A 25,223-nucleotide genomic window follows, 5' to 3' on the forward strand; every position below is an offset into this window, starting at 1 on the left:
AAAGTAAGAATTTGAGATAGAATAAAATTCACTGAAGCAAACAAAAAAGTCATCTCAAAAGCAAAACTTAAAACTTACAATCAAATTATTTGTGTAATTGTGTAAAATGCTGGGAGGGGCTTGGCGCCTGTATGTTGGAGTTTACCCCAGTGGATGAAAGGGTAGCCTCCCTCCGCCTACGGGTGGGGGGACGGATCCTGACTGTTGTTTGTGCCTATGGCCCAAACAGCAGTTCAGAGTATCCACCCTTTCTGGACTCCTTGGAGGGGGTGCTGGAAAGTGCTCCCTCTGGGGATTCCATCATTCTGCTGGGGGACTTCAACGCTCACATCGGCAGCGACAGTGAGACCTGGAAGGGTGTGATTGGGAGGAACGGCCCCCCCAATCTGAACCTGAGCGGTGTTCTGTTATTGGACTTCTGTGCTCGTCACAGATTGTCCATAACAAACACCATGTTCAAGCATAAGGGTGTCCATATGTGCACTTGGCACCAGGACACCCTAGGCCGCAGTTCGATGATTGACTTTGTAGTCGTGTCGTCGGACTTGCGGCCGCATGTCTTGGACACTCGGGCAAAGAGAGGGGCGGAGCTGTCAACTGATCACCACCTGGTGGTGAGTTGGCTCCGATGGTGGGGGAGGATGCCGGTCAGACCTGGCAGACCTAAACGCATTGTGAGGGTCTGCTGGGAACGTCTGGCAGAGTCTCCTGTCAGAGAGAGCTTCAATTCCCACCTCCGGGAGAACTTTGACCATGTACCGGGGGAGGCGAGGGACATTGAGTCCGAGTGGGCCATGTTCCGCCCCTCCATTGTCAAGGCGGCCGACCGGTCCTGTGGCCGCAAGGTGGTCGGTGCCTGTTGTGGCGGCAATACCCGAACCCGCTGGTGGACACCGGCGGTGAGGGATGCCGTCACGCTGAAGAAGGAGTCCTATAGGGCCTTTTTGGCCTGTGGGACTACGGAGGCAGCAGGCAGGTACCGGCAGGCCAAGCAGGGGGCGGCTGCGGCGGTCGCTGAGGCAAAAACCCGGACATGGGAGGAGTTCGGTGAGGCCATGGAGAACGACTTCCGGACGGCTTCGAAGAGGTTCTGGACCACCATCCGGCGTCTCAGGAGGGGGAAGCGGTGCACCGTCAATACTGTGTATGGGGGTGACGGTGCCCTGCTGACCTCGACTCGGGACGTCGTGGATCGGTGGAAGGAATACTTCGAAGACCTCCTCAATCCCACCGACACGCCTTCCGGTAAGGAAGCAGGGCCTGGGGACCCGGGTGTGGGCTCTCCTATCTCTGGGGCTGAGGTCGCCGAGGTGGTCAAGAAGCTCCTCGGTGGCAAGGCCCCGGGGGTGGATGAGATCCGCCCGGAGTTCCTCAAGGCCCTGGATGTTGTGGTTGCTGTCATGGTTGACACGACTCTGCAACATCGCGTGGACATCGGGGGCAGTGCCTCTGGATTGGCAAACTGCGGTGGTGGTCCCTCTTTTTAAGAAGGGGGACCGGAGGGTGTGTTCCAACTATAGGGGGATCACACTCCTCAGCCTCCCTGGTAAGGTCTATTACTGGAGAGGAGGGTCCGTCGGATAGTCGAACCTCGGATCCAGGAAGAGCAATGTGGTTTTCGTCCGGGTCGTGGAACTGTGGACCAGCTCTACACCCTCTGCAGGATCCTTGAGGGTGCATGGGAGTTTGCCCAACCAGTCCACATGTGCTTTGTGGACTTGGAAAAGGCATTCGACCGTGTCCCTCGGGGGGTCCTGTGGGGGGTTCTCCGGGAGTACGGGGTATCGGACCCCCTGATACAGGCCGTCCGTTCCCTGTACGACCGGTGTCAGAGCTTGGTCCGCATAGCTGGTAGTAAGTCGGACTCGTTTCCGGTGGGGGTTGGACTCCGCCAGGGCTGCCCTTTGTCACCGATCCTGTTCATAATTTTTATGGACAGGATTTCTAGACGCAGCCAGGGCGTTGAGGGGTTCCGGTTTGGTGACCTCAGGATTGGGTCACTGCTTTTTGCAGATGATGTGGTCCTGTTGGCTTCATCAGACCGTGACCTCCAACTCTCACTGGATCGGTTCGCCGCCGAGTGTGAAGCGGCCGGGATGAGAATCAGCACCTCCAAATCCGAGTCCATGGTCCTCAGCCGGAAAAGGGTGGAGTGCACCCTTCGGGTCGGGGATGAGATCCTGCCCCAAGTGGAGGAGTTCAAGTACCTCGGGATCTTGTTCACGAGTGAGGGAAGGATGGAGCGGGAGATCGACAGGCGGATCGGTGCGGCGTCTGCAGTAATGAGATCGTGGGTACAAGCGGCCGAAATGAGCTTCCTCCGTAGGGTGGCTGGGCTCTCCCTTAGAGATAGGGTGAGAAGCTCGGTCATCCGGGAGGAGCTCGGAGTAGACCCGCTGCTCCTCCGCGTTGAGAAGAGCCAGATGAGGTGGCTCGGGCATCTAGTTTGGATGCCTCCCGGACGCCTCCCGGGTGAGGTGTTCAGGGCACGTCCCACCGGTAGGAGACCCCGGGGAAGACCCAGGACGAACGCCTCGGGATCCCCCGGGAAGAGCTGGACGAAGTGGCTGGGGAGAGGGAAGTCTGGGTTTCCCTGCTTAGGCTGCTGCCCCCGCGACCCGACCCCGGATAAGCGGAAAGAAGATGGATGGATGGATGGCTGGTCTTTTACACTTTTTAAATAATATTATATACTTTTGTTTACAGTTTCCTCTCCTTCTCTCAGGCGTTTGCTCTGACTCTCAGCTTTGTGGTTACGCTGCCAGCACTTTTACCTCTGGTTCAGAATATGAAAAAGTGTGTCAGATTTTGGGGCATTACATTGTTTTACATGGAGGGCTTGATTACAATGAAACAAATCTGATTCCATACACAGTGTGTCATCACATAGCTGGTAAAGGAATTGTGTATTTTAGATTTAGAAGATATTCTGCTACAATAATAAAAAAGTGTGTCTGTGATGAATAAAAACAATATAGCAGTAGTAGAAGAAATATTTAGATCCTTTACTTAAAGTGCCCCTCCGCTTAGAAATATGGTATTTGAGCTTCACTGTGCAGACTAATGTTTGTACATAGTTTGTTTTTACATTCATCTGCTGAAAGTGGAAAGTTTCTCTCTGCTCATTGAAAATCAGATTTTAAGGGGCATGCATATGAGCAGGATTTGTGACATCACAACTAGTTTGGAGATCATACTGGGCTAATATTCAACATAAATGTGATGTGGAGACTTGAAGCCTCCAGTAATCTTTAATAACGTGTTGTATTTTAAAAGCTTGTCATATTATCGATTGTGTCAAATCTTCATCTGAAAAGAAATGAAAGCTGTCAAATAAATGTAGTGGAGTAGAAAGTACATGTTGAACTGCGCGGTGTTTCTTGCGCTGAACCCGGAGAAGGAGGCGACGGAGGAAAAACTTTCATTAGCTCATCCGAGCATATTTATTTGTCTCTCACAATTGCAGGTGCAGCATAACCCATTACTGACCACTACTGACTGAACATGGCTGACTCTCTCCTCGCACAGGGAGAAGGGTGTGGCTTAACACAACATGTGACAACCTGACATTTGACTTCTGGCTTATCTGACTGTGACACATAGTGGCAGAAATAATGAACTGCAGTTCAGCAAGAGATAACAAACAGAACTTAATTTCTTCAATCTGTTATTGTAAAGCTGAGTACACAAAACTAAAGTGTGTCACTCAACACCCCCACTTGTACTCAGGTTGGAGATAATCTTACAGAAAACCACAATAAAAAGAAAAATGTATTGTTATTACATACACTGGTAAACAATACAGATGTGGATCTCCCCCACTCTCTCAGATACCAAACATAACAGCTGCAAACTTTTTCAGTTTTGCCTTGGTGGCAGGTTTTGTCATAATATCCGCGACCATCTCTTCAGTGGCGCAATATTCCAGAGTTGCTTTTCCCTCGTTTACAATGGATCTTACAAAATGATATTTAATATCAATATGTTTGCACCTCTGTCTGCTTACAGGGTTTTTGGCGAGGGCGATAGTTCCCTGGTTATCCTCATACACTACTGTTTGTGTGTACTTGTAGTTGTCAATGTTTTCCAACAGCTGCTCTAGATAGATACACTCTTGCATGGTTGAGGCCAAAGCCATATATTCTGCCTCACAGGTTGAGAGTGCCACTGTAGGCTGTTTCTTAGTCTTCCATGAAACAAAAGAACTGTTCTTACTCAGGCTCACACAGTAACCTGTAGTGCTTCGCCTGTCAGTGGTATCTGCAGCCCAGTCTGCGTCACTATAGGCTACTAGACCTAACTTCTCACTGTCATCTCTTCTGAAACACAACTCTTTGTCTGATGTGCCTTTGAGGTACCGTAATACATGTTTTACAGTTACCCACTGTTCCTCACTTGGTTCACAAAAGTACTGTGATAGCTTGCTTACCACAAAGCTTAAGTCTGGTCGTGTACATGTTGTCAAATATATAAGGCTGCCTACTGCCTCTCTATACATTTTAACATCACACATTTTTACAGCATCTTCTGTGTAACATAGTTTTTGATCACAAGGGGTTTCCCTTGGCTTGCAGTTTTCCATATTGAACCTTTCCAGTATCTTGTTGACATATGTTTCCTGTGACATCTTCACACATCCGTCTGATAGAGAGAAATTGATGCCCAGAAAATGTTTAAGCATTCCCAAGTCTTTCATCTTGAATCTTTCTGAAAGCATCTCCTTTACATCTCTCATCATGTCTTCATTGCTGGCGGCAATAATTAAATCGTCCACCCAGATGATCATCATCACTTTTCCTTGTTTTGTCTCTTTAGCATAGACACAATGGTCTGCTGGATTTTGTTTGAAACCATTCTCAGTTAAACACTCATTCAAAACCATGTTCCAATTACGGCCAGATTGCTTTAAGCCGTACAATGATTTTTCCAGCTTACATACAAGACCTTCACCTTCCTCATAACCTTCTGGTTGGTCTGTATAGATCTCAAAGTCAATGGGAGCGTGTAAATACGCTGTTTTGACATCCATCTGATGGATCAGCAGGTTCTCCTGCGCTGCTTTTTGTAGCAGTACTCTCACACTTGTTAGATTTGCTGTTGGGGAGAAAGTTTCACAATAATCTACCCCCATTTTCTGGCTGTAACCTTTTGCAACAAACCTTGCCTTATACTTGTCTTTACCATCAATGTCGCTTTTAATAGAATAAACCCATTTACCCCCCCACTGTCTTTTTGCCCTTTGGCAGAGTAGTCAGAGTAAACGTGTTGTTTTCTTTTAATGACTGAATTTCTTCGTCCATTGCTTTAACCCATTGTTTTGAGTTTGATGACTCCATGGCTTCTTTAAATGTGTGTGGGACACTACACATTGCTCTGTAACAGTAATCAATGGTAAAATTAATCCCATCACCTTTATCACTGTCAGTTATAAAGTCCTTTAAATGATCAGGTTTTCTCCGCTCCCTCACAGGATATCTTCCACCTGTGGATGTGTTATTTGTCTCACTTGACTCTTTGCTGTCAAAAACATCAGATGCACCTTCATTTACATTTTTGTTTCTTACACCCAGCCCCTGAGATTTCTCTGTGCTCTCATGAACCTCTTGTCTGTCTCTGTCATCCCTAGGATGTCCTGTCCAGTCCTCTCTGTCACTGCTTTGTTCTGTCTCAACTGTCTGGGTTTGTTTTTCCACATTTACCTTGTGCACAAATTTTACAAGCCTGTGCTTTTGAACTTTCTCAGTGTCAGGGTGGTAAACTAAGTAAGCAGGGCTGCTTTTGTCATAACCCACAAAAAGTCCCGGGTCACATCTGGAGTCAAGTTTTCCCTTAATCTGTTTGTATGTGTAACATTCAGATCCAAATTTTTGCATTTTTGATACATTTGGTATTTTTCCTGTTAACATCTGGTAAGGGGTTTTTCCTGTACGCTTGTTAAAGCACCTGTTTCGTACTGTGGCTGCCGTCTGAACAGCATAGTTCCAGAGACATTTAGGTAGCTGTCTTTCAATAAGCATACATCTCCCCATTTCAAAAAGAGTACGCCAGCCTCTTTCAGCTGTGCCGTTTTGATGCGGTGAATAGGGCGCTGATGTCTCATGCTTAATATTGTTTTTCCTTAGTAGAGTTTTAAAGTCTTTGCACATAAACTCTGTTCCATTGTCTGATCTCATACATTTAACTTTTCCATAAGGAGCAGTATCTGCTAAAAACTTTTCAGTTGCTTGTACTGTGTCAGCTTTTGTCTTGAGAAAATATACAAACACTGCATTTGAATAGTCATCAGTGAATGACTGCACGTACTTGTATCCATCAATAGATTCATTTGGTACGGGACCAGCTAGGTCTGTGTGTACCATCTGCAGTGGGGCATCAGCTTTTGTGTCAGGGTCTCTACTCCTAGTTTGCACAAATTTTCCCTGTATGCATACTTCACACTCTTGATCAGGCTTAGCCGCCTTCCCCTTAATCTGCATACCATTAACCACCTTTTGTAGTTTAAGTACATCATCATAGTTGCAATGTCCTAAGATTTCGTGCCATGTCTGCATGTCATGACAGGTATTACATTTATCATTACCATCAACCTCAGTGTGCAGATAATATAATTTACCGTACACATGAATGTTGAAAATGGTACCATCTTTGTGTCTTAGTTCGTCCTCTCCTTGTTTGAAAATCACCGTTGCTCCAGAAGCTGTGGCTGATTTTACCGCAAAGATGTCCTGGGGATAAGATGGTATAAACAACGCGCCCCTCAGCGTTGCTTTGCATCTCCGCCCAGTGTTGTCGATCAGGAACACCTCTGCGTCCCCTTTCCGTTGAGCCACGCCCCTGCACAGAGTGCCATCAGCCAACTCCACACAGTGCGTTTCAGACTTGAAAGTGTCATCAAAATGTTTAAACTTGTTAATGTCAGTAATAATATGGGAGGTAGCACCAGTGTCTACCATCAGACCTTTATCCTGGATGTTGTGCACTGGCTGCTGTCCAATCCCCATGCTCGCGTCTTTGATCCTGAAGGCGTAATCCTCTGCCTCCGCTGCAGGTCCGCCGCCGCTCTTATCTGCGATTTTTCTTGCTCCATCCTGTTTATTCCTACGTCTGCAGGTGGCATCACAGTGACTGTCGGTCCTGCAATGGCCGCACCACGTCTTCCGTCGACATGCTTTAGCGCGATGTCCTTTAGTTCCACATTTAAAACACACAATGTCAATGTCGTCATTCCTTCTGTTTCGCGCGCTTGACTTCACGGGTCCCCGTCCTGCCTTCGCTGCCGAGCTCATCACATTGTCACTCGATTCTGCTGCAGTTAACTTTTCTGTAGCTTCAAAACTTCTCAGCTTAGTTTTGAATTCTGTGAATGTTATTTTATCTTCATTGTTTGCAACGTGTATGGCAAATGGTTTAAAACTTTCAGGAAGTCCCTTCAAAACCATAGCAATAAGCAAACCATCGCCGAAAGTTTCACCTGCGTTCCGCAGCGCCGTAATGGCGGCCTCCGCCCTGATAGTGTAGTCAGTCACTGTTTCGCTGCTCGCCTTCTGCAGCGATGTCAACATTGTATACAGGTTAATTATGCGGGGCTTTCCCTTCCCTGCATAGTACTCACGTAATATTTTTAGTGCTTTTCTTCCATCATCTGCTGCTTCCCTCATAACTAATGAGAGGCTTTTATCATCCAAAAGTTGTATTAACTCTGCATAAGCGTCAGCATTCTTCTTACTGTCCGTTGCTCTTTCTTCCTCGGTGTTTGGTTCTCCCAGAACCGTTTTCTTTAGTCCAGATAAATGTAGGTATCCCAGCACTTTAGTTTCCCATAGTTCGTACTTAGCTTCATCTCCGTCGAAAAAGAGCCGAGGTAGCCTGCTTGCTCCTCGAGCCTCCATGATGCTCGTTGTTAGCCGTTAGCACGCTGTGCGTCGCTACTTTCTCTGAGCAACAAAAACATCCACACAAAAAACTCCTCTCCGAGCTGCTCCTGGGCCCATAACCTGTTGAACTGCGCGGTGTTTCTTGCGCTGAACCCGGAGAAGGAGGCGACGGAGGAAAAACTTTCATTAGCTCATCCGAGCATATTTATTTGTCTCTCACAATTGCAGGTGCAGCATAACCCATTACTGACCACTACTGACTGAACATGGCTGACTCTCTCCTCGCACAGGGAGAAGGGTGTGGCTTAACACAACATGTGACAACCTGACATTTGACTTCTGGCTTATCTGACTGTGACACATAGTGGCAGAAATAATGAACTGCAGTTCAGCAAGAGATAACAAACAGAACTTAATTTCTTCAATCTGTTATTGTAAAGCTGAGTACACAAAACTAAAGTGTGTCACTCAACAGTACAATATTTCCCCTCTGAAATGTATTGAAATGGAAGTATAAAGTAGCATCAAATGAAAAATACAGTAAAGTACCTCAAAATTATACTTAAGTAGCTTCTTAGTTACTTTCCAGCCTGGAGGAGACAGATCATATAAATTCATAGCCCCGCCCATGCAAGCACAACTTTATGATAAAACAGGCGCTTCTTGTGCAGTCTGGCTCCCTATTGGTCAAACTCCGTGTCCACCGCTGTGTGTTGGCGCGTTTGTTGAAGAGCCGCCTGAAGTCGAAAACAGCAAAGAACATAAAGTATAAAGTGTTGTTTTAGGATATCTGTTGGTAAGTATTCAGCGACGATCTCTGTATTAATTTTGATCAGGTGTAGATATAGAGACTTGAGCTGATGAAGCAGCTTGGGTTGGTTTTAAAGTTAACTCGCTGTAGCAATGGATTCAAGACAGAAAATATGTTGATACAGTTGAACATCTCTGGCAGCCTTTGAAATCATCTGCACGCTGATTTCTGCAATATGCAAACGAATGAGAAAGTTTTTTAATTAAATGAGTATTTGGTTCGTGGTGGGAAGTTCAAGTGGAGATAATGTTATTGTAGTAAGCTGAGGCAATCAGGAAGAGGATTTTTATAACATTGATCTTTACCAAAAAAAAGCAGCATCCAGTCTGAAAGCAGGATTTAGCGCTTGCCTGTGTGCTGTGGTGTTAGACATAACATCATTATCAGGTTTAGGTTTGTAGCTGATAGGAGCCAGTCAAAACACACTGTCCTGCGTAGTTGATGGAGTATGCAGGGGCTCATTCATGATGACCATGTCTGAACTGAAATGTTTGATCTATCTGAGCTGATGCATTGTTTTTACAGCTGCAACCATTAGCTGATTAATATTTTAGTTAACTATTTTGATGGTAATAATGATAATGAATACAGATCTAAACTCTCTGATTCCAGCTTCTCAAATGTTGAATATTTTCTGGTGTATTTAGTCTCTGAAGACAATAACCTGACTATCTCTGGATTGTGCACAAATTCGACAATTGAGGATTTCATCTTAGGCTTTTGGGAATCAGTGGTTGACATTTTTCACAATTTTCTTGCATTTTATGGACCAAGCAAGTAATCGATTAATCAAGAAAATAATCAACAAATTAATTGATAATGAGAATAATCGTTAGTTGTAGCCCTAATTGTTGTAACTCATATGTCATCTTCCAGGAAGGGTTAACGAGCATGGAGAACGGCAGGGACCGATTCCCATTCCCTTACCAGCCCTACACCATCCAGGAGGAGTTTATGCAGGCCCTGTACGGTGCACTAGACCAGAGCAAAGTCGGCATCTTTGAAAGTCCAACTGGAACGGTGTGTTTGTGCATGAAAATGAGAGAGAGAGAGAGAGACAGAGAGAAATCACTGCAGAAGTTGTTAAATTTTGTGTTTTAAACATATATTTCCTCTAACCCAGGGCAAGTCTCTGAGTCTGATATGTGGAGCGCTGAGCTGGCTCACAGACTTTGAGGAGAGGAGAAGAAAGGAGACAGTTGCTCTGCTGCAGGAAAGAGAGACAGTCCTTTCTTCCCCTGTTGCTGAGTCATCCACCGCCAGCTCGTCAGCAGAGCCTGACTGGATCACAGATTTTGTTCAGAAAAAGGCAGAACGTGATTTGGTGTCAAAGTTGAAGGTGAGAGTGTGACTTAGATGTGATCTTGACGTTACCCCTAAAAAAACTTGGCTTTACACATGTGTAGCTTTCCTGTAGAACATTTAATGAATGTTTTTCTGTGATAGGAGGATGAATCTAAAAGAAAGAAGAGGGAGGAGCGATTAGAAATGATCAGAAACAACGCTCAACTAAAGTATGCAATGAAAAGAAAGGTAAGCCATTTGCACTGTACAAATTAGAAGGTCCCTCCAGGAATTGATTATTCAGTCTTAGTTCATTCAGTCTTATTCAAACAAGTGATTGAAAAGATTTGTGTGTGTGTGTGTGTGTGTGTGTGTGTGTGTGTGTGTGTGTGTGTGTGTGTGTGTGTGTGTGTGTGTGTGTGTGTGTGTGTGTGTGTGTGTGTGTGTGTGTGTGTGTGTGTGTGTGTGTGTAGAGCTGTGAAGAGGATGAGGCATTTAAGTTGCTTCAGCTCAGCAAAGAGGAAAAAACAGAGACACCAGGAGATGACGTAGATGAGGAGCTTGTCATTGCAGAATATGAAAGCGATGACGAGTCAAAGTCCAAGAGCAGGTGAGGATCAGCGGTGTCAAATGTAACCATCCCTGAACATGAACTTGAAACGAACAGACGATGACAGCAGGGTGTGTTTTGCTCACATGCTCAGATTCTGCGGGGCTGAGGAGGAAGAGGATGATGAACTGGTGGAAGAACATGTCACAAAGGTGTGTGCATGAGAGAGACAGATTTTACATCACAGTTGTAAAAATGCGTGTCCCAATCATTTGATATTGTCATAAACCACACAGAGGGGAATCAGCATGGTTTTGAATATTCACAGATTTACTACTGCAGTCGCACTCACTCCCAGCTGGCCCAATTTGTCCACGAGGTTCAGAAGAGCCCCTTCAGCAAGGACATCAGCCTGGTCACGCTGGGCTCACGGCAGGTATGCGTACACACATACACAAAAACGATTGTACTGAATGCTGAGTTTATCACCCACAGTGGTTATAATAGGGTCCCCACGGATCCTTAAAATGATCTTAAATTAAAGAGGCATTAAGGCATTAAATTTGATTTGAGTGTCAGTTTATGTTATTTATCATTATTTTCTGATTATTTAACATAACCAACCAATCAACTTATTAATTAAAGTAAAAAGTAATCTGCAGTTGGAACTATAATAACACTAATCATTAGATGCAGTCCTATGTAAATGACTTCAAAACAGTCACATGTGGTAATGCATACTATTACTGAAGTGACATTAGTATTTATACACGAGTAAAGGGTCTAAATGCTTCCTCCACCACTGGCATGTATTTACGTCTATAAGACCTGCTGAGTAAGGGCTCCAACAAAAAAATGTAATATAAGTACATATTAATTGTCAAGCTTTCATATTCCACTGTATCTAATAAACACAAACGTGGAGAATAAATCATGGTATACTGGAGAAATGATGTGCAATGTCTTCAGTTTTGATGGAAAAGTAGTTTTTCAGAGTCTAATAAGTAGCACTGAAGAAGTCAGCCAGTCAACGCCTGGATATGGTAAAAGTATGTAGGGAGTGCTAGCAACAGCTGCAAGACAAACTTGTGGTATTATTTTTGCTGCAGACTCCCAGAATGATCCAGAACGTTCAGGTCTGTTTCCTAGCAGAAGTCAAGTCATTTAAAAAAACAAACAAGTTCCAACATTTCTCAAGTAATTTATATATTTTCTTTCCCAATGGCTTCATATTGAGTCAACATGCTCAAATGCTGGGTGTTTAATAACAGTATATTACATCCATATTTCAATATTACAGACTTGGGGATGCACAGAAACGATTGTATTGACTCAGTAAAACATCATTGTTAACTATTACTTCTGATGCTGTTTGTCCAGTAAACACTAAGTTGTGTATTCTGCAGAATCTTTGTGTCAATGAGGAGGTGCAGCGCCTGGGCAGCATTCAGCGCATTAATGACCGCTGCATGGAGATGCAGAAAAACAAACATGGTGAGAGTGCCTCACACACAACCGCCAGAACTACTGATCTTAACAAAATACATTTCAGGCCAGCCGTAAGCTAGAGTAAGAGATTTGTATTTCTTTTAATATTTTATTTAACCTTTACTTACCATGAAAGCCTCATTGAGATTACCTCTTTTTTAAGCGTGTCCTGGCCAATATAGGCAGAAATAACAATAAATTACTCACAATAACATAATAATTCAATGTAAATGCCATCATAAAAATGTTGAATAATATTGCTATTACAGTGATTTAAAATTGAATTCTAGAAAGAACAAAAATAAGACCTCATTTGGTGAAAGAAGAATGACAGACAACACTTAAACTAAACGATGACAAAATGTAATTTTAGACATTTGAGAGACTTTGGTCACCCCATTTCAAGTCCCAAAACAATTTGTCCACATGAGTAAAGGTATGTTCATATGACATATGAAGAATTTATGAAGTTGGAATTCAAACATTCAGCTTTTGGGCCAAATGACATCTTTACACAGTGCTGAAGGTCAAAATTGAGCCTCATATGTGAGAAAGCTGAGCTTGTTTTGAACATTTTGATATGGAACACTTGGGTATTATTTTGTAGGCAAGTGCCTTTTAAAAGGCAAATTTAAACCATAAAATAAAACCAATTTATGCTTGCAACTCTGCCTGTTGTTCCATTTTTCAGAAAAACAGCATCATGAGGAGGGTGTGAAGCGTAAGCGAGGTCATGCAAAGGCTGTGTGTCCCTATAATAAGGCCTCAGCACTACAGCAGATGAGGGATGATGTTCTGGGGACCGTGCACGATATAGAGCAGCTCCTGAAGCTTGGCAGGGAGAAGCATTCATGTCCTTACTATGCCTCACGTCTCGCTATTCCCCCTGCACAGGTAACGCAGTAGTCTTTGTACTGTTCTTTCATCCCTGAGTCTCAAAACTTTGTGATGTTCTGCGCTGGCACTGCTTGATTTTTTTTACCAGAGGGAGAAAATAAGTCTCTTGCTCACAATGTTTATATTAATTTATTCCCTTTTTTCCAAGTAAATTGAAGTTTCAGTGTTAATCTGTGTGTTTTGTGTTTGTGTAGTTGGTGGTGTTGCCCTATCAGATGGTGCTTCATGAAGCTACAAGAAAAGCAGCAGGGATTCAGCTGAAGGGACAGGTAGGTCGGTTTTTTTGATCATTTATTCCTTTATATACAGTACCAGTCAAAAGTTTGGACACACTTTCCCATTCACATCAATGAGAAAGTGTGTCCAAACTTTCGACTGTATATATATAAATATTGTCAGTATTACCTTTGATGCAAGTAATAAAGCACTCTTTAGTAGTTTAAATTCACTCACACAGTGACATACAGCTGTAATTCTTAAAAATATAGCCATATGACCAGTGTGATTATGTAATCAAAATCATTTGGGTACTTGATAATCAGTTTCAGGAATTATAAATGTAATTGATTTGGCATTTGGCATGATTTGTTAACAGGTGTTGGTAATAGACGAAGCCCACAATCTGAGTGACACACTCTCCTGTATACACAGCGCAGAACTCACTGGAGCACAGGTAAAAACATTCATTTTACAGTTTACAGAACTGAGATTTCAATCACTCATGTTGCTCGTGATATGATAAAACTTCAATCTTCTGCAGCTTTGCCGTGCCCACACTCAGCTCACCCAGTACGCTGACCGCTTCAAGTGAGTATGCACGGACACGCTTATTGCACTCACTCACAAATTAAATATAATGTAACCGCCATCATTCTTGATGTTTGTATGTCTGTGACATCAGGGGCCGGCTGAAGGCGAAGAACCTGATGTACATAAAACAGATTCTGTTCGTGATTGAGGGGCTTGTGCGGGTGCTTGGAGGTGAGTGTATGTGAGCTAAAATTAGTTTTAGACTTTTGATTAATTCCAGTCTGCAATAACAGTTAGGAGGAGGAACTGGTTGAGAGTGCAGTCAGCCAGTTTGACATTTCCAATTATGGTGTAAATGTTCCCCCTGCAGGTAAAGTGGGACAGAATCCTCAAAGCCAGACAACACAAGCAGGTCAGTCAACACACACATAAACACACACGAATACTAAATGTAAATTGAAAACTAAAAAATAGAATCATTTTTTTTCATTCAGGAACAGAGATGCTCACGATTAACAACTTCCTCTTCAAGGCTCAGATCGACAACATCAACTTGTTTAAGGTAGTTGTCAGTGTTTTAATGTTCTTAAAAATTCACATTTATGTCAGCCCCGCCACCACAAACTGCATTTTTCTTTCTGTCATTCTCACTTCAGTTACAGAAATACTTTGAGAAGAGCATGATCAGCAGAAAAGTAAGCATTGAGCTTGTCTACATAGGATTTTCTGACTTCCATATGATCTGCACTGTGAGATCAAATCTGTACTTCACGTGTCATCTTGCAGTTGGGTAGTTTTGTGGAGAAGTACGCAGGTTCAGGTGTGAGTGTGCACACTCAGAGCAGCTCCAACAAGGAGAACCGACGCACAGAGGGCTTAAACCGCTATCTTCAAACACTACAGAGCAACCAGAGTCGTGCAACAGGTCCGAGCTCAAATGTTATGTCACTGACTGTACATATTAAAAAGCACATTATGGAGGATGTTGAATTACGTTAGCAGCATGACATTATTTATAGAAGGAAACTGGATTGTATTCTTTTAAAGAGAAAAATCTCATTATGTTGAATTTTCAGTTTAAGTGATTTACCTTTTCTTCCTGCCCTCTGTGTGCAGTTTCTTCAGAGGACCAGCAGGGGGCTGTAGAGGCAGAGAAAGTGCTCTCCGTGTCTCCGATGATGCAGGTGGAGGGGTTCTTCATGTCTCTCACCAACAGCAATGCTGACGGAAGAGTGGTGTTGCACAGACAAGGTAGCATTTTAACACAACATAAATAAACAACAATAAATAAATGAAAGTGTATCCGTAAAGTATCATTTTGTCACATTTCCATGTGCAGGTACTTTATCAGAGAGCAGTGTCAAGTTCCTTATGTTGAACCCGGCAGTCCACTTTGCCCAAGTGTTGAAGGAGTGCAGAGCAGTCATCATTGCTGGAGGAACCATGCAGCCCGTGAGTTATTTTAAATACACAAGAAGTAAACAAAGTTGTTGCTGTGGAAGTTTTACTGAAAAAGATGCTGTATGTAGGTTTCAGACTTCAAACAAGAGCTACTGTTTTCTGCCGGAGTGGGACAGGAGCGCATCACTGAGTTTTCCTGTGGTGAGTGGCCCATTTTTATAACACCGCAGGACTCGTGTGGAGTTCCGCTTTGCTGTTTTTATAAGGCACTCTGTTAGTGATGTGCTTATCAATATTTCTGTTTGTGGGACATTTTGATAAACAATCCTTTTCAAAAACTGCAATAGTAGCCACGTTATAGTGTGATGACTCATTTTCTGCTGGGTTAAGTGCTCAGTCTGACTAGACATAAGAATCATGTCATCAACGTACACCTGGTTCAATTGATGGAAGTGTCAGATTATATTTGAACTGACCAAGAAGAGATGATAAAAAGTCTACAGAGGAAAAGCATATACAAGACATTTTCTTAACTAAACCCTGAATTTATTCTTCATCTGCCTCAAATGATCATATTATAAGGTTCTGTCTTTCTTCACATCTTTGAAGTAGGCAGATTGTTATACGCCACTTGGACAATCCTCAGACTCACAAGATCTGAGTCAAATTTGGTTATAACTAACATTTTTATCATTTATAGGCAAGAAGGTTGCATATGTGCCTAAGAATGTTGCACATTTTAGTATGTGTATATGTGCTGACAGAATAGTTTGGTTTATGGGATATATAAATTGATATATACATTATGTTTGTATTGTTATATATGTTTGCCTTGTAACTTTAGGTCATGTAATTCCTCCTGAGAACATCCTTCCCATCGTCCTGTGCAGCGGTCCATCTGGTCAGGAGCTGGAATTTACTTTCCAAAACCGAGACTCTCCACGCATGGTAACAGACATACATATTCACACTGTTTTATTAACGTCTTACTGTAATATTTTTTTAATTTTCTGCATATGTTATTTGCACAACCATCTTTGCACATTTGTGTGTGTTTGCTGACAGATGGATGAGACAGGCCGCATCCTCTCCAACATTTGTAACGTGGTACCGGGCGGTGTCGTGTGCTTCTTCCCTTCTTATGAGTACTCGAGGCGTATTGTTTCCCATTGGGAGGCCAGCGGGACTCTGACTCGTCTGGCTAACAAGAAGAAGGTGCATGAGCTACACAATTTCTTTTACAAATGCAAAACCACTGATATGATCCTTTTAACCCTTTAAAACCTAGAAAGCCTTTTCAATCATGACTTAACTCACAGGTAGTGTTTAGAAAATCATTTTGATATGGACAATTCTCACAGATACTAGGTATCCTAATTGTCTCCTCAGATCTTCCAGGAGCCAAAGAAGGCCAGTCAAGTAGAGCAGGTGTTGAACGAGTTCTCCCGATGTATCCAGGTAAAACTGTCACCACTGACACATTGACCTTTATCACCAACATGGGTAAAATAGTGATTGGGATTGACGTCTGTATGACTGACAGCCATTGGTCGTCTCTTTGTATTTTGTCATCAGAGGTGTGTTCTGGACGGTGGCGGACTCACAGGAGCGTTGCTTTTCTCTGTGGTGGGAGGAAAGATGAGTGAGGGCATCAATTTCTCTGATGACCTGGGCAGGTATGTACAATTCATGGGCATTCAACAGCTATTTAATAGATTAAGTGTATATAAAGTACTGTATGACTAAAATGTTATATTCTGTTGCAAATGTGATACAGGTGTGTGGTGATGGTGGGAATGCCATATCCCAACATCAAATCCCCAGAGCTGCTGGAAAAGATGACTTATCTGGACAAACACCTGGTCAGACTCCTTACTGCCCTTAAAGGATAAATGTGGTAATTTTCTATATTTTTCTTATTGTCAACTTATCTCATGTGCAGAGTCAAACCAACAATGAATTGATCCTACTTACAAGTACTGTGTGTATCCAAAGCCTGATACATTGTATTCCTCTGTGCTGTAAGTTTTTGTTGTCGTCCAAAATTATAATAAACACGTCAGTGAGCCACACTGCTGCAATGGGTGACATTTTCTTTTGCTACAAAGAGTATGGTCATGTTTTTCTGTTTAAAAATGGCTCCAGAGGAATAACAGCGATAACAACAGAGCAAGTCGGAACAGAGGAAAAAGATTTATCAGGCTTTAGATAAATGCACAATACTTCTAAGAAGGATCACTCCATTGTTGGTTTGCTCTGCACATGAGATTTGTTGACAGTAAGAAAAGCATAGAAAATAGCTATTGCCAATTCCAAAGCACATACAAGAACAGTGCTGATATGAAGCTTATCAGTTTTGTTTGTTTTTCAGTCTCACAGTGGAGGAAAGAGCCCTGGACAAGCACTAATAGAAAACCTCTGCATGAAGGCTGTCAATCAGTCCATAGGTAATGATAAGATAGTCACAATAGAAAAATGCTAATTTCAGAGGTAGTTAGATAATATGATCAGCAAATCCTCTTTCAGTGTCTATATAGGCACCTGAATTGTTTCCAGGCTTGAAAAATTGTGAATCTATCCTTTAATATGTATTTGATCTCCTCTGTCCAAAGGAAGAGCTATCCGTCACCGTGGCGACTATTCCTCCATTGTGCTGTGTGACAGGCGGTACTCTCGACCTGCTACACTCTCTAAACTTCCTACGTGGATCAAAGATCGCACTAGCACCCATCAAAGTTTCGGCCCCGCTTTCGCTGCCTTGCGGAAGGTGAGAAGCGAGTACACATACACACACATTCAAGTCAGTTTCATGATTCGAACTTTCATCTCATCCACGTCATGTCTGTGTATCCTCTTTTGTTTCAGTTCTTCCTGGAGAAAAAGCAAAAGCAGGTGTAGCTTCATTCCCACTGGGCTCAACTGACACTTTTAAGTACTCTGCTTTATAATAAGTGTGGGAGAAGTTTGGGAAAACTTGAGTGTAACAGCAGCTGCTATTTTAGGAGCCTGAAAAAACTGAATGTGTTCTAATAAAAATACTGAAAGATAATTAGATGGCCTCTGTAATAAGTTTCTTATCACAAGATTGCCACAGTTCTTGTAAGCTGCTTTATGTTTACGTTCTTCAACATTTTGCAGACCTGACTGCTCCAGGCTCAGCTCAGCAATCATCCAGGGAGGCAGTTTTTCAGTTTTCAGTGCTTCATTGCTTTATTTTACATTTCAATGTTTAGATTTAGTCTGTCTTGTGGTATGCTTTGACCTGCTAACATCTCTTGTTTAGACAAGTTGAGATTATTCAGAGAAGAATGAACATAAGTGTTTGATGGCACAATGAAGACAAAGGCTAAATGAGGATGTATTGCTGGGATATCTGCAAATTCAGTCTGGAACATGTTGCAGGAGACAAAGAAAAACGTTTTTAAATTCAGCATGTTGAAATGGATTACTGAAACAGCTCCTGCGCAGATATCAAGCACATCACTGCCGTCCATGTGACTGAAATCTTAAATATTTAAAGCGCTCGACATGAAGTGTTATGTAATGCAAGGATTGCTTTATTTAATAGAAAGATGTTAGTGAGACGGTTCCTTGATCTAAGTTATGGTTTGAATAACTGCTAGTTTAATTAGATGAAAATATGCTTCACAATGAATATGCAATCAATAAATTGTTTCATCATTTCCGTTTCAGTGATGTTTTCTTCAACTGCTTTAGACAAACCACTGCACTCATTGGCATAATGAGGCCAATTATTGCCCATTTTACACTAACAGCTTCTGTCAGCAGGAGAACTTAATACTTTTTTATAATATTCTTGTTGAGTCATCTGGAGGAAAAAAATTTAAGTCCTTTGTACACAAAATAACCCGAGACTATCAAATGCTTCAATTATCAGTGCTTTCAGTGTTCGTCATTCATTGTGTTATGCCTCCCAGTCGTCGTCGTCTGTTGTTGGGTGTGGAGCAGGAAGTGGTGGGATGACGTCTGACATCCTGGCAAATGCTCCGCCGGTACCAGCAGGAACTTCCCCTGACTCCCCACCTGCTGGACCTTTACCAGAGATGCCTACAGAGAAGAGACACATTATTTACTGTATGCACTTCCAATCGCCTGCGTCAATGTTCTTTATCTCACTTGACACAAGAGCTCACCTTTCCTGCGCATGGCAAGCTTATTGAAGAGATCAGACATGAAGTCTCCACCGCTAGAAGCCGCTCCCACAGCTGACAGGCAAAAACAAGCAGTTACTAATTAATCATGTAATCAGTGTTTTTACATTTTTGTAATTGGAGCAGTGAAATGGTTTCACTCATTCCCCCGTAGGTGGGCTTCAAAGTGGAGCACATAATTACAAGCCATTTTATCTACTTAAGCAGCTCTCTACAGATATGATATGCTAGGTCGTGACCTGGCCAGCCAACCAGAAATTATGACGAGTATCTACAGTACTATTAATTAGAAATACGACTGTAACCAAGTCACTCTTATAATGGGGTTCATAAGGTCAAAATGTCATGAGCAGCCCTATAACGAGAGATGCGCACAAAACACTCGCCCTGACGTGCAGTGTGACACTTTGCATTAATGTACGGGTGAATGCTAACGAGGAACTGGTCACGCTCTGCTTTGATTGCATGACTTTTTTTAATCATTGTTACAGCTGCATCTCGCAGCGGCTAAATAAAACATGAGCAGAACCACATCCCTACTCAAACAATCTCAACACCTTGCTCTTGCTCCTTCTGTTTCTTCTTCTCCAACTTGCGCTCTTTCACGTTGCGTAACTGGGCTTTGCCGATGCCTCCGGCGTTACGGATGGACTCCAGGAGACTGGCTCGGCCATCTGACGGTTGAACCACATCGCTGGGAGCACCAGACACAGGGCCTGCATTCAAAAGAGACAATTTAAGGAATCAGGAGTGGCAGTGTAATTTGAGTTTGAGCCCATTAATATCAAATAGGTACATCTAAAGTGAATAGGTTTTTTTAAAATTGCGTGTGGAAGAACTTTTAGACCATGTGTCTTGATCATATTCTTCCAAGACTAAGATTTTGAATTGCATGCATGTGACAAACCTGAGCTTGGCACTTTAGAGGCTTCTGAGGTGCTTTCTGCAGGAGGAGGTGGTGGAGGAGGTGGAGGAGGGGGAGCTCCTGCAGGAGTGGCTGGAGCGAGGGTGGGCTCAGGAGGAGGAGGGGGAGGCGGCGGGGGAGGTGGAGCATTAGGTTGGAGCTGAGATCCTGTAACAAAGAAATTAAAAAGTCCACATCAGCTAACAAACATATTACCAATCCCTAATATAACCACACAGTCAAAATGAGATGGTGTGCATGTTTGTACCTGGTATGCTGCTCTCCTCAGAGAAAGATGGCAGCTCAGGGATGTTGTGTGTTGGTCCTGATGGCGCGAAGCCAGGCCCCAGGTCTGCACTATAAGACAGGTCATCTGCAATACCTGGCAGGTCTGGCAGGTAGGATGGCACATCTATCTCAGGCACCTGACCCAGATCTGGCACGTAGAAATAGCTCTCTGCTGTCTGTTAAAGAGTGATATAACAATGTGTCCTTAGTACCAATTTGACATTTTAAAAATCAAGCAAATAGTCCACATTTATAAAATATTGTCGTACCTGTCTATCCAGCTGTTCTCTCTTTGTAATGGACAATGGTGCATCAAATGGTTTCTCTTCTTTTTCCGTCTCTAGTGTTGTGTGTGTTTTTGTCACGGCTCCCGCCAGAGGATCAAGGAACACATATTTCTTATATCTTTAACAGACACAAAGCCGAAGACAAATACTTTAATACCATTTTTTAGTGTTTATAGTTAGCATTTGTATCTATTTGTATGTATATTTGTGTTTGGACTCACAGGTTCTCGGTGGTGTTAAAAAGCAACAAGGAGCTGACAGAGGAGATGTTGCGTGGCAGACTGCCCAACCCCTCTTCTGTCTCATCTTCAGACTTCTTCTTATTGCTCACACACACTGGGAAATACATTAACTTCTCCTGAAAGGAAGACAGGCAGACCCAGGAGTAAAAGGAAGATCTGTAAAATGTCAGCTTAATCCAGAATAACACAAATCACAAATGCCACCAAAGTGCTCCTGTGCACGGAGGCGCACGCACAAACACTGCAATACTGAATTAAATGGTTAGGGACTTTGCTTCTGGGGGATATTGAATAATGCATTTCTGCACCAGTGAAAATTGCCAGAAGTGTTTCCATTTTTTCTCTCTCTCTGACAAATATACACACAACTACACACTTGCGAGGCCGAGCACACACAGCAGAAAATATGCCTGTTTCTGTAAAGTTTCTTAAGATGGTGAGGGAAAAAAACTGTGGCGGTCACTATAAATAATGCAAGAGCTTGTGTTGAGCTGAGCACACACACACACACACACACACAAAGTTCTTCAGGAAAAAAATAACACTAGCACACATTTACAGTCTGTTCTCACTGTCCAGTGACAGATACCCCCACACACACAGCATGTATCACCCTATCTACTGAATGAACGGTTTGTGACTAATTCAGCTGCATCTTGCATCTGTGGATCTGACTGTGACGCATTTTTTTTACATGCCTATGTTGTGTTCACCCCCTCACTTCCTAACCAAGCATCAAATTTGGATTAAAAAAACAAAACAAAACAAGTTAATCCAATAAAAAGATCTGCTCTGCACCCCTGCCAGATCTTTGGACCTGCCTGTTCTGATAAATATTCTGTATTAAAAAAACAGAATATTTTAGTGCAAATGTCACGGTGCCTATTACAGCATGTGCTATGTAACATTTGATTAACTGGATGCCAATTGGTATTTGACGTAACTGAGACTGATGCGAATGAAAGCTCATTAGAGCAGGTTGAGTGATAAGCGGTGTATCAACATGTGTGCTACTAATCACGAGCCAACAGCTGTTCATCTAAGAAAGAGTTTAGCTGCAGAACAACGAAAACAGCGGCGCAGAGCAAGCGCCGACAATAACACAAAAATGTGAGGCACACCTTAAAACAGACTTAGGTTATATTTAGAGCTAAGAATGTCTATCGCTGTATATTGTACCCAAATTTGATTTCCAATACTACAAATAACATGATTATTTGCAAATACTACAGCAGTGTGCAGGTTTTTCTTCACATTCAAAGAACAGTATTTTATTTATATTTAAACAATATTTGATCCAAAGAATTATCATAATAAAATAGCTCTTATAAACAAGAAAGCTTCTTCAAAAACAGTTTAATCCTAGTCTGATTCCCTATGATTGAATTCTGTGAGGAGTAAATATAATATTTTGTGGGAAAAGACGGGTAGCAAGCTGAGCAAAGTCGCCCAGATGTCCTTTCCTGCTACGTCATCCCACTTGTTACTGCAGGATCAGGTAATCTCAGGCCAGACAGGATATGTAATACCTCCTCATGGAAGAGTCTGGCAACATCATGATCAGATGTGGCATTCACCTCAACCTATTCAACATGAGGGAGAAGCATTTCCACTTCCAGCTCCTTCTTGATATCTGAAGTCTTCATCCTGTACCTATGGATGAACCCAGGCTCATTTAAGCTGATTGTATCAGCTTTCATCACAACACTTCAGGAAACACCTGCCTCACTGTGGATGCCACAGTGAGAATGGGCTGGCAGATGGTGGGTCTCATCTTTAAATAAATATTCCCAATACTGATGTATCACCCACCTCATACTTCAAGGCCTCATACTTTAGGAGGAGAGCAAGGTAGATTCTGTTCTGGGCATGTAACAGTGGACCAGGTTCTGACTGTTTCAACTCTTGGGAGGGGTCATAGGAGTTCACATCACACCTTTAATCTCACCTGTAAGGCCTTCTCATCAAAGGGTCGAAGTTTGTTCTGTATCCTATGTCGAGGGCGTGTCTGTAAGGTGGGGTCTGTAGCTCCAGAAAAGATAGATGAGTAGTCCTGGAGTCGGTCTGGGGCAGGATACTTGGCACTGGAGAAAACCTAGAAACACAGATAATAGCTGACACAACTGACCAACACAGGGATAAATATTTTTTTCATTAATGTTTGTTATCTTTTCGCCCTTTGGTCTTTATTGTGTTTCATGGCTGCAATATGTAAAACTGCCATCTAAAGCAAAGGTGCTGTGTAACCTTGGTGGCCTTCTTGCTGCCTTTGATCTTGTCGACACGGGCCTGAGCTAGTTTGATCCGGTCAGTGACGGTCTGCAGCTGGCGGCGGTTCTTCTCTACACTCTCAGACACCCTGAAAGAAACACACATATCCACGCCATGATCAATAGGGACATACACACGTCCTCATACAGAGGAAAATATGACTGAGACCATATTTCACACAACAATGTAGAGAAGTGTGAAACTTCAGACACTACGCAGGGTGCTGAAACTATGAATGAATTGATAAAGTAATTATTCCATTTCAAAAAGATGATGTGCAAGTATGACACTGCGGCTTTGGCAGCCGCATTCCACTGATTAATTAATACTGATCATCTAATTAGTGACATGATCTTTCAAGGGTTTGTATGGACTCTAATTATTTTCAAAATGTCAGTGTTTTCAGTTTCTGGAGACACTTCTGCTGATGTAATGACAACAGCCCTGTGACAGACTTATTACCTGACCCAGGTGTTCACCACTGAACCGTCAGTACAACCCAGGATAGGCTGCAGGACAATATAGAACATTAATAGATGGAGAAAATAACTGTTACATCTATACCTTCACTATTAATTTCAAACTTGATTAATCTCTCAGTTATTTTTCCCATTAAATATTCAGTAAAATGTCTAAAATAATGACAAATGTTGAAGCTACTGGGAGATACCATAGCCCAAAATGATTACAATCAAAGATGCTGAGAAATGTAAGAAAAATCATAACTTGTGAAGATGTAGCCAGTAGATTGATGCATTCACTTGTTAATTAACTTAAACTTTTAACTGACTGTCACAATAACAGATATCTTGTTTAATTTTATCAACCAACTTAACCTCTTAGCACTATGTATGGATGCATCATGTTAATAATAAACCACCGTAAATGCCAAATATGAAAGATAGCAAATCTTGAAGTAATTTGCATGGTAAGAGAAAACAATCACACTGCTTCAGAAGCTTTGATTTTCTTCATAGATTCCACCTCTAGATGGTGCGTGTGCTGGGCTTACCTTCTGAAGATGTCTGTAGAGATGGTCTCCAAGTAGAGTAGCGCATCTGCTATCTGATTAACAGCCTCCTCTCTCCTCAGGTCTGGCTGGATGAGAGGCACTGAATACACCTGGCCCTCCAGGCAGTGCTTCTGGGTCATCCTGTAAAGCAGCAATACAGAGCAAAATTTACATCAAGATCAAGGCTGTGCAAAGACAAACTCTGATGTTAAACATGGAAGTTCATTGTTAATACTAAACAGCCCATTAGTCCATTGATCATTGGATGAAAAATGAAAAAGCAACACTTTTGATAATCAAATAATTGATTGTCAGTTGTTTCAAAAGGTATGCTACACAGGATTTTCCTGCAAAACAATGTATAGACAAAAGTAATCCCTCTCAGTCATCACTTATGACCCACTAGAAGTGTGTTTGCTGTGTATGTATCTGCAGAGACCTGCCATCTGCCTTTTTTTTTTTTTCCCCGTGTTCTGCATGTTTCTGGGCATCAACCTTTGAGCAGTGGGTGTTTAGGCCCCAGCAAATGACAGCATATATATAGAGTAGCGACCAGGTGACATTGCTGTAGTCATCTCTCCCCTCTCCTCTGCTCTCTGTCTCTGTCTCTGTGTCATGGATGTATAAAGAGCTGCAGGTCTCTTTGTCTGCTTGACCGTGGGCGGGGCTGAGCTACACACAAGCAGAGCAGAGACGCCACAGCATTCACACAAAATCCAGCTATGCAGCACTTTCCTGCAGGACTGTACAGAGGTGTGGGCGTGTTTATTTGTGCTCCTCAGAAGTTTTATTGATCTGATTCACTACTTTGTTCCCGCCAGTGCCGCTCGCTGTTTTCATTCACTCTCTAGCACTGCTCTCTCTCGCTCTTAACTTTAAATGATATTCGTTTACAAACACCAACCCAAAAATCCTGCAAAGACCCTTAAAGCAAATTTGCAGGTTTCTCAAATTTGATGAGAATTCGATACTTTTCTTTGTCACACATGACA

At 42.7% G+C, this 25,223-nt stretch overlaps 2 protein-coding genes across 2 annotated transcripts in view; one reads left to right on the forward strand and one right to left on the reverse strand.

Annotated features, from left to right (window-relative positions):
* The first annotated feature begins 9,624 nt into the window (after nucleotides 1–9,624).
* On the forward strand, nucleotides 9,625–17,953 carry ddx11 (DEAD/H (Asp-Glu-Ala-Asp/His) box helicase 11). Its single transcript, XM_062420972.1, has 27 exons — nucleotides 9,625–9,705; nucleotides 9,809–10,024; nucleotides 10,132–10,218; nucleotides 10,443–10,579; nucleotides 10,674–10,731; nucleotides 10,848–10,955; nucleotides 11,926–12,013; nucleotides 12,699–12,901; nucleotides 13,099–13,173; nucleotides 13,500–13,577; nucleotides 13,665–13,711; nucleotides 13,806–13,885; nucleotides 14,025–14,066; nucleotides 14,149–14,216; nucleotides 14,311–14,349; nucleotides 14,441–14,579; nucleotides 14,771–14,905; nucleotides 14,994–15,106; nucleotides 15,184–15,256; nucleotides 15,900–16,003; nucleotides 16,121–16,270; nucleotides 16,445–16,513; nucleotides 16,631–16,731; nucleotides 16,833–16,917; nucleotides 17,427–17,502; nucleotides 17,668–17,822; nucleotides 17,921–17,953. The coding sequence occupies exons 1-27, from the start codon at nucleotides 9,640–9,642 to the stop codon at nucleotides 17,951–17,953; spliced, it is 2,625 nt and encodes an 874-aa protein (XP_062276956.1). The 5' UTR covers nucleotides 9,625–9,639.
* Nucleotides 17,954–18,192: 239 nt separating this feature from the next.
* wash1 (WAS protein family homolog 1) overlaps nucleotides 18,193–25,223 on the reverse strand; it is an 8,085-nt gene continuing 1,054 nt past the window's right edge. The window contains exons 2-11 of the mRNA XM_062420973.1: nucleotides 24,232–24,372; nucleotides 23,196–23,307; nucleotides 22,897–23,043; nucleotides 20,928–21,064; nucleotides 20,689–20,824; nucleotides 20,400–20,595; nucleotides 20,135–20,299; nucleotides 19,785–19,943; nucleotides 19,210–19,281; nucleotides 18,193–19,123 (exon numbers count right to left, since the gene is read on the reverse strand). Of these exons, the coding sequence (XP_062276957.1) occupies nucleotides 18,981–19,123; nucleotides 19,210–19,281; nucleotides 19,785–19,943; nucleotides 20,135–20,299; nucleotides 20,400–20,595; nucleotides 20,689–20,824; nucleotides 20,928–21,064; nucleotides 22,897–23,043; nucleotides 23,196–23,307; nucleotides 24,232–24,372 (1,408 nt within the window). The 3' untranslated portion in view covers nucleotides 18,193–18,980. The remainder of the gene's footprint in view (nucleotides 19,124–19,209; nucleotides 19,282–19,784; nucleotides 19,944–20,134; nucleotides 20,300–20,399; nucleotides 20,596–20,688; nucleotides 20,825–20,927; nucleotides 21,065–22,896; nucleotides 23,044–23,195; nucleotides 23,308–24,231; nucleotides 24,373–25,223) is intronic.

This window comes from Scomber scombrus, chromosome 6 (assembly GCF_963691925.1).
Source record: "Scomber scombrus chromosome 6, fScoSco1.1, whole genome shotgun sequence".
In the NCBI taxonomy this organism is placed as follows: Eukaryota; Metazoa; Chordata; class Actinopteri; order Scombriformes; family Scombridae; genus Scomber; species Scomber scombrus.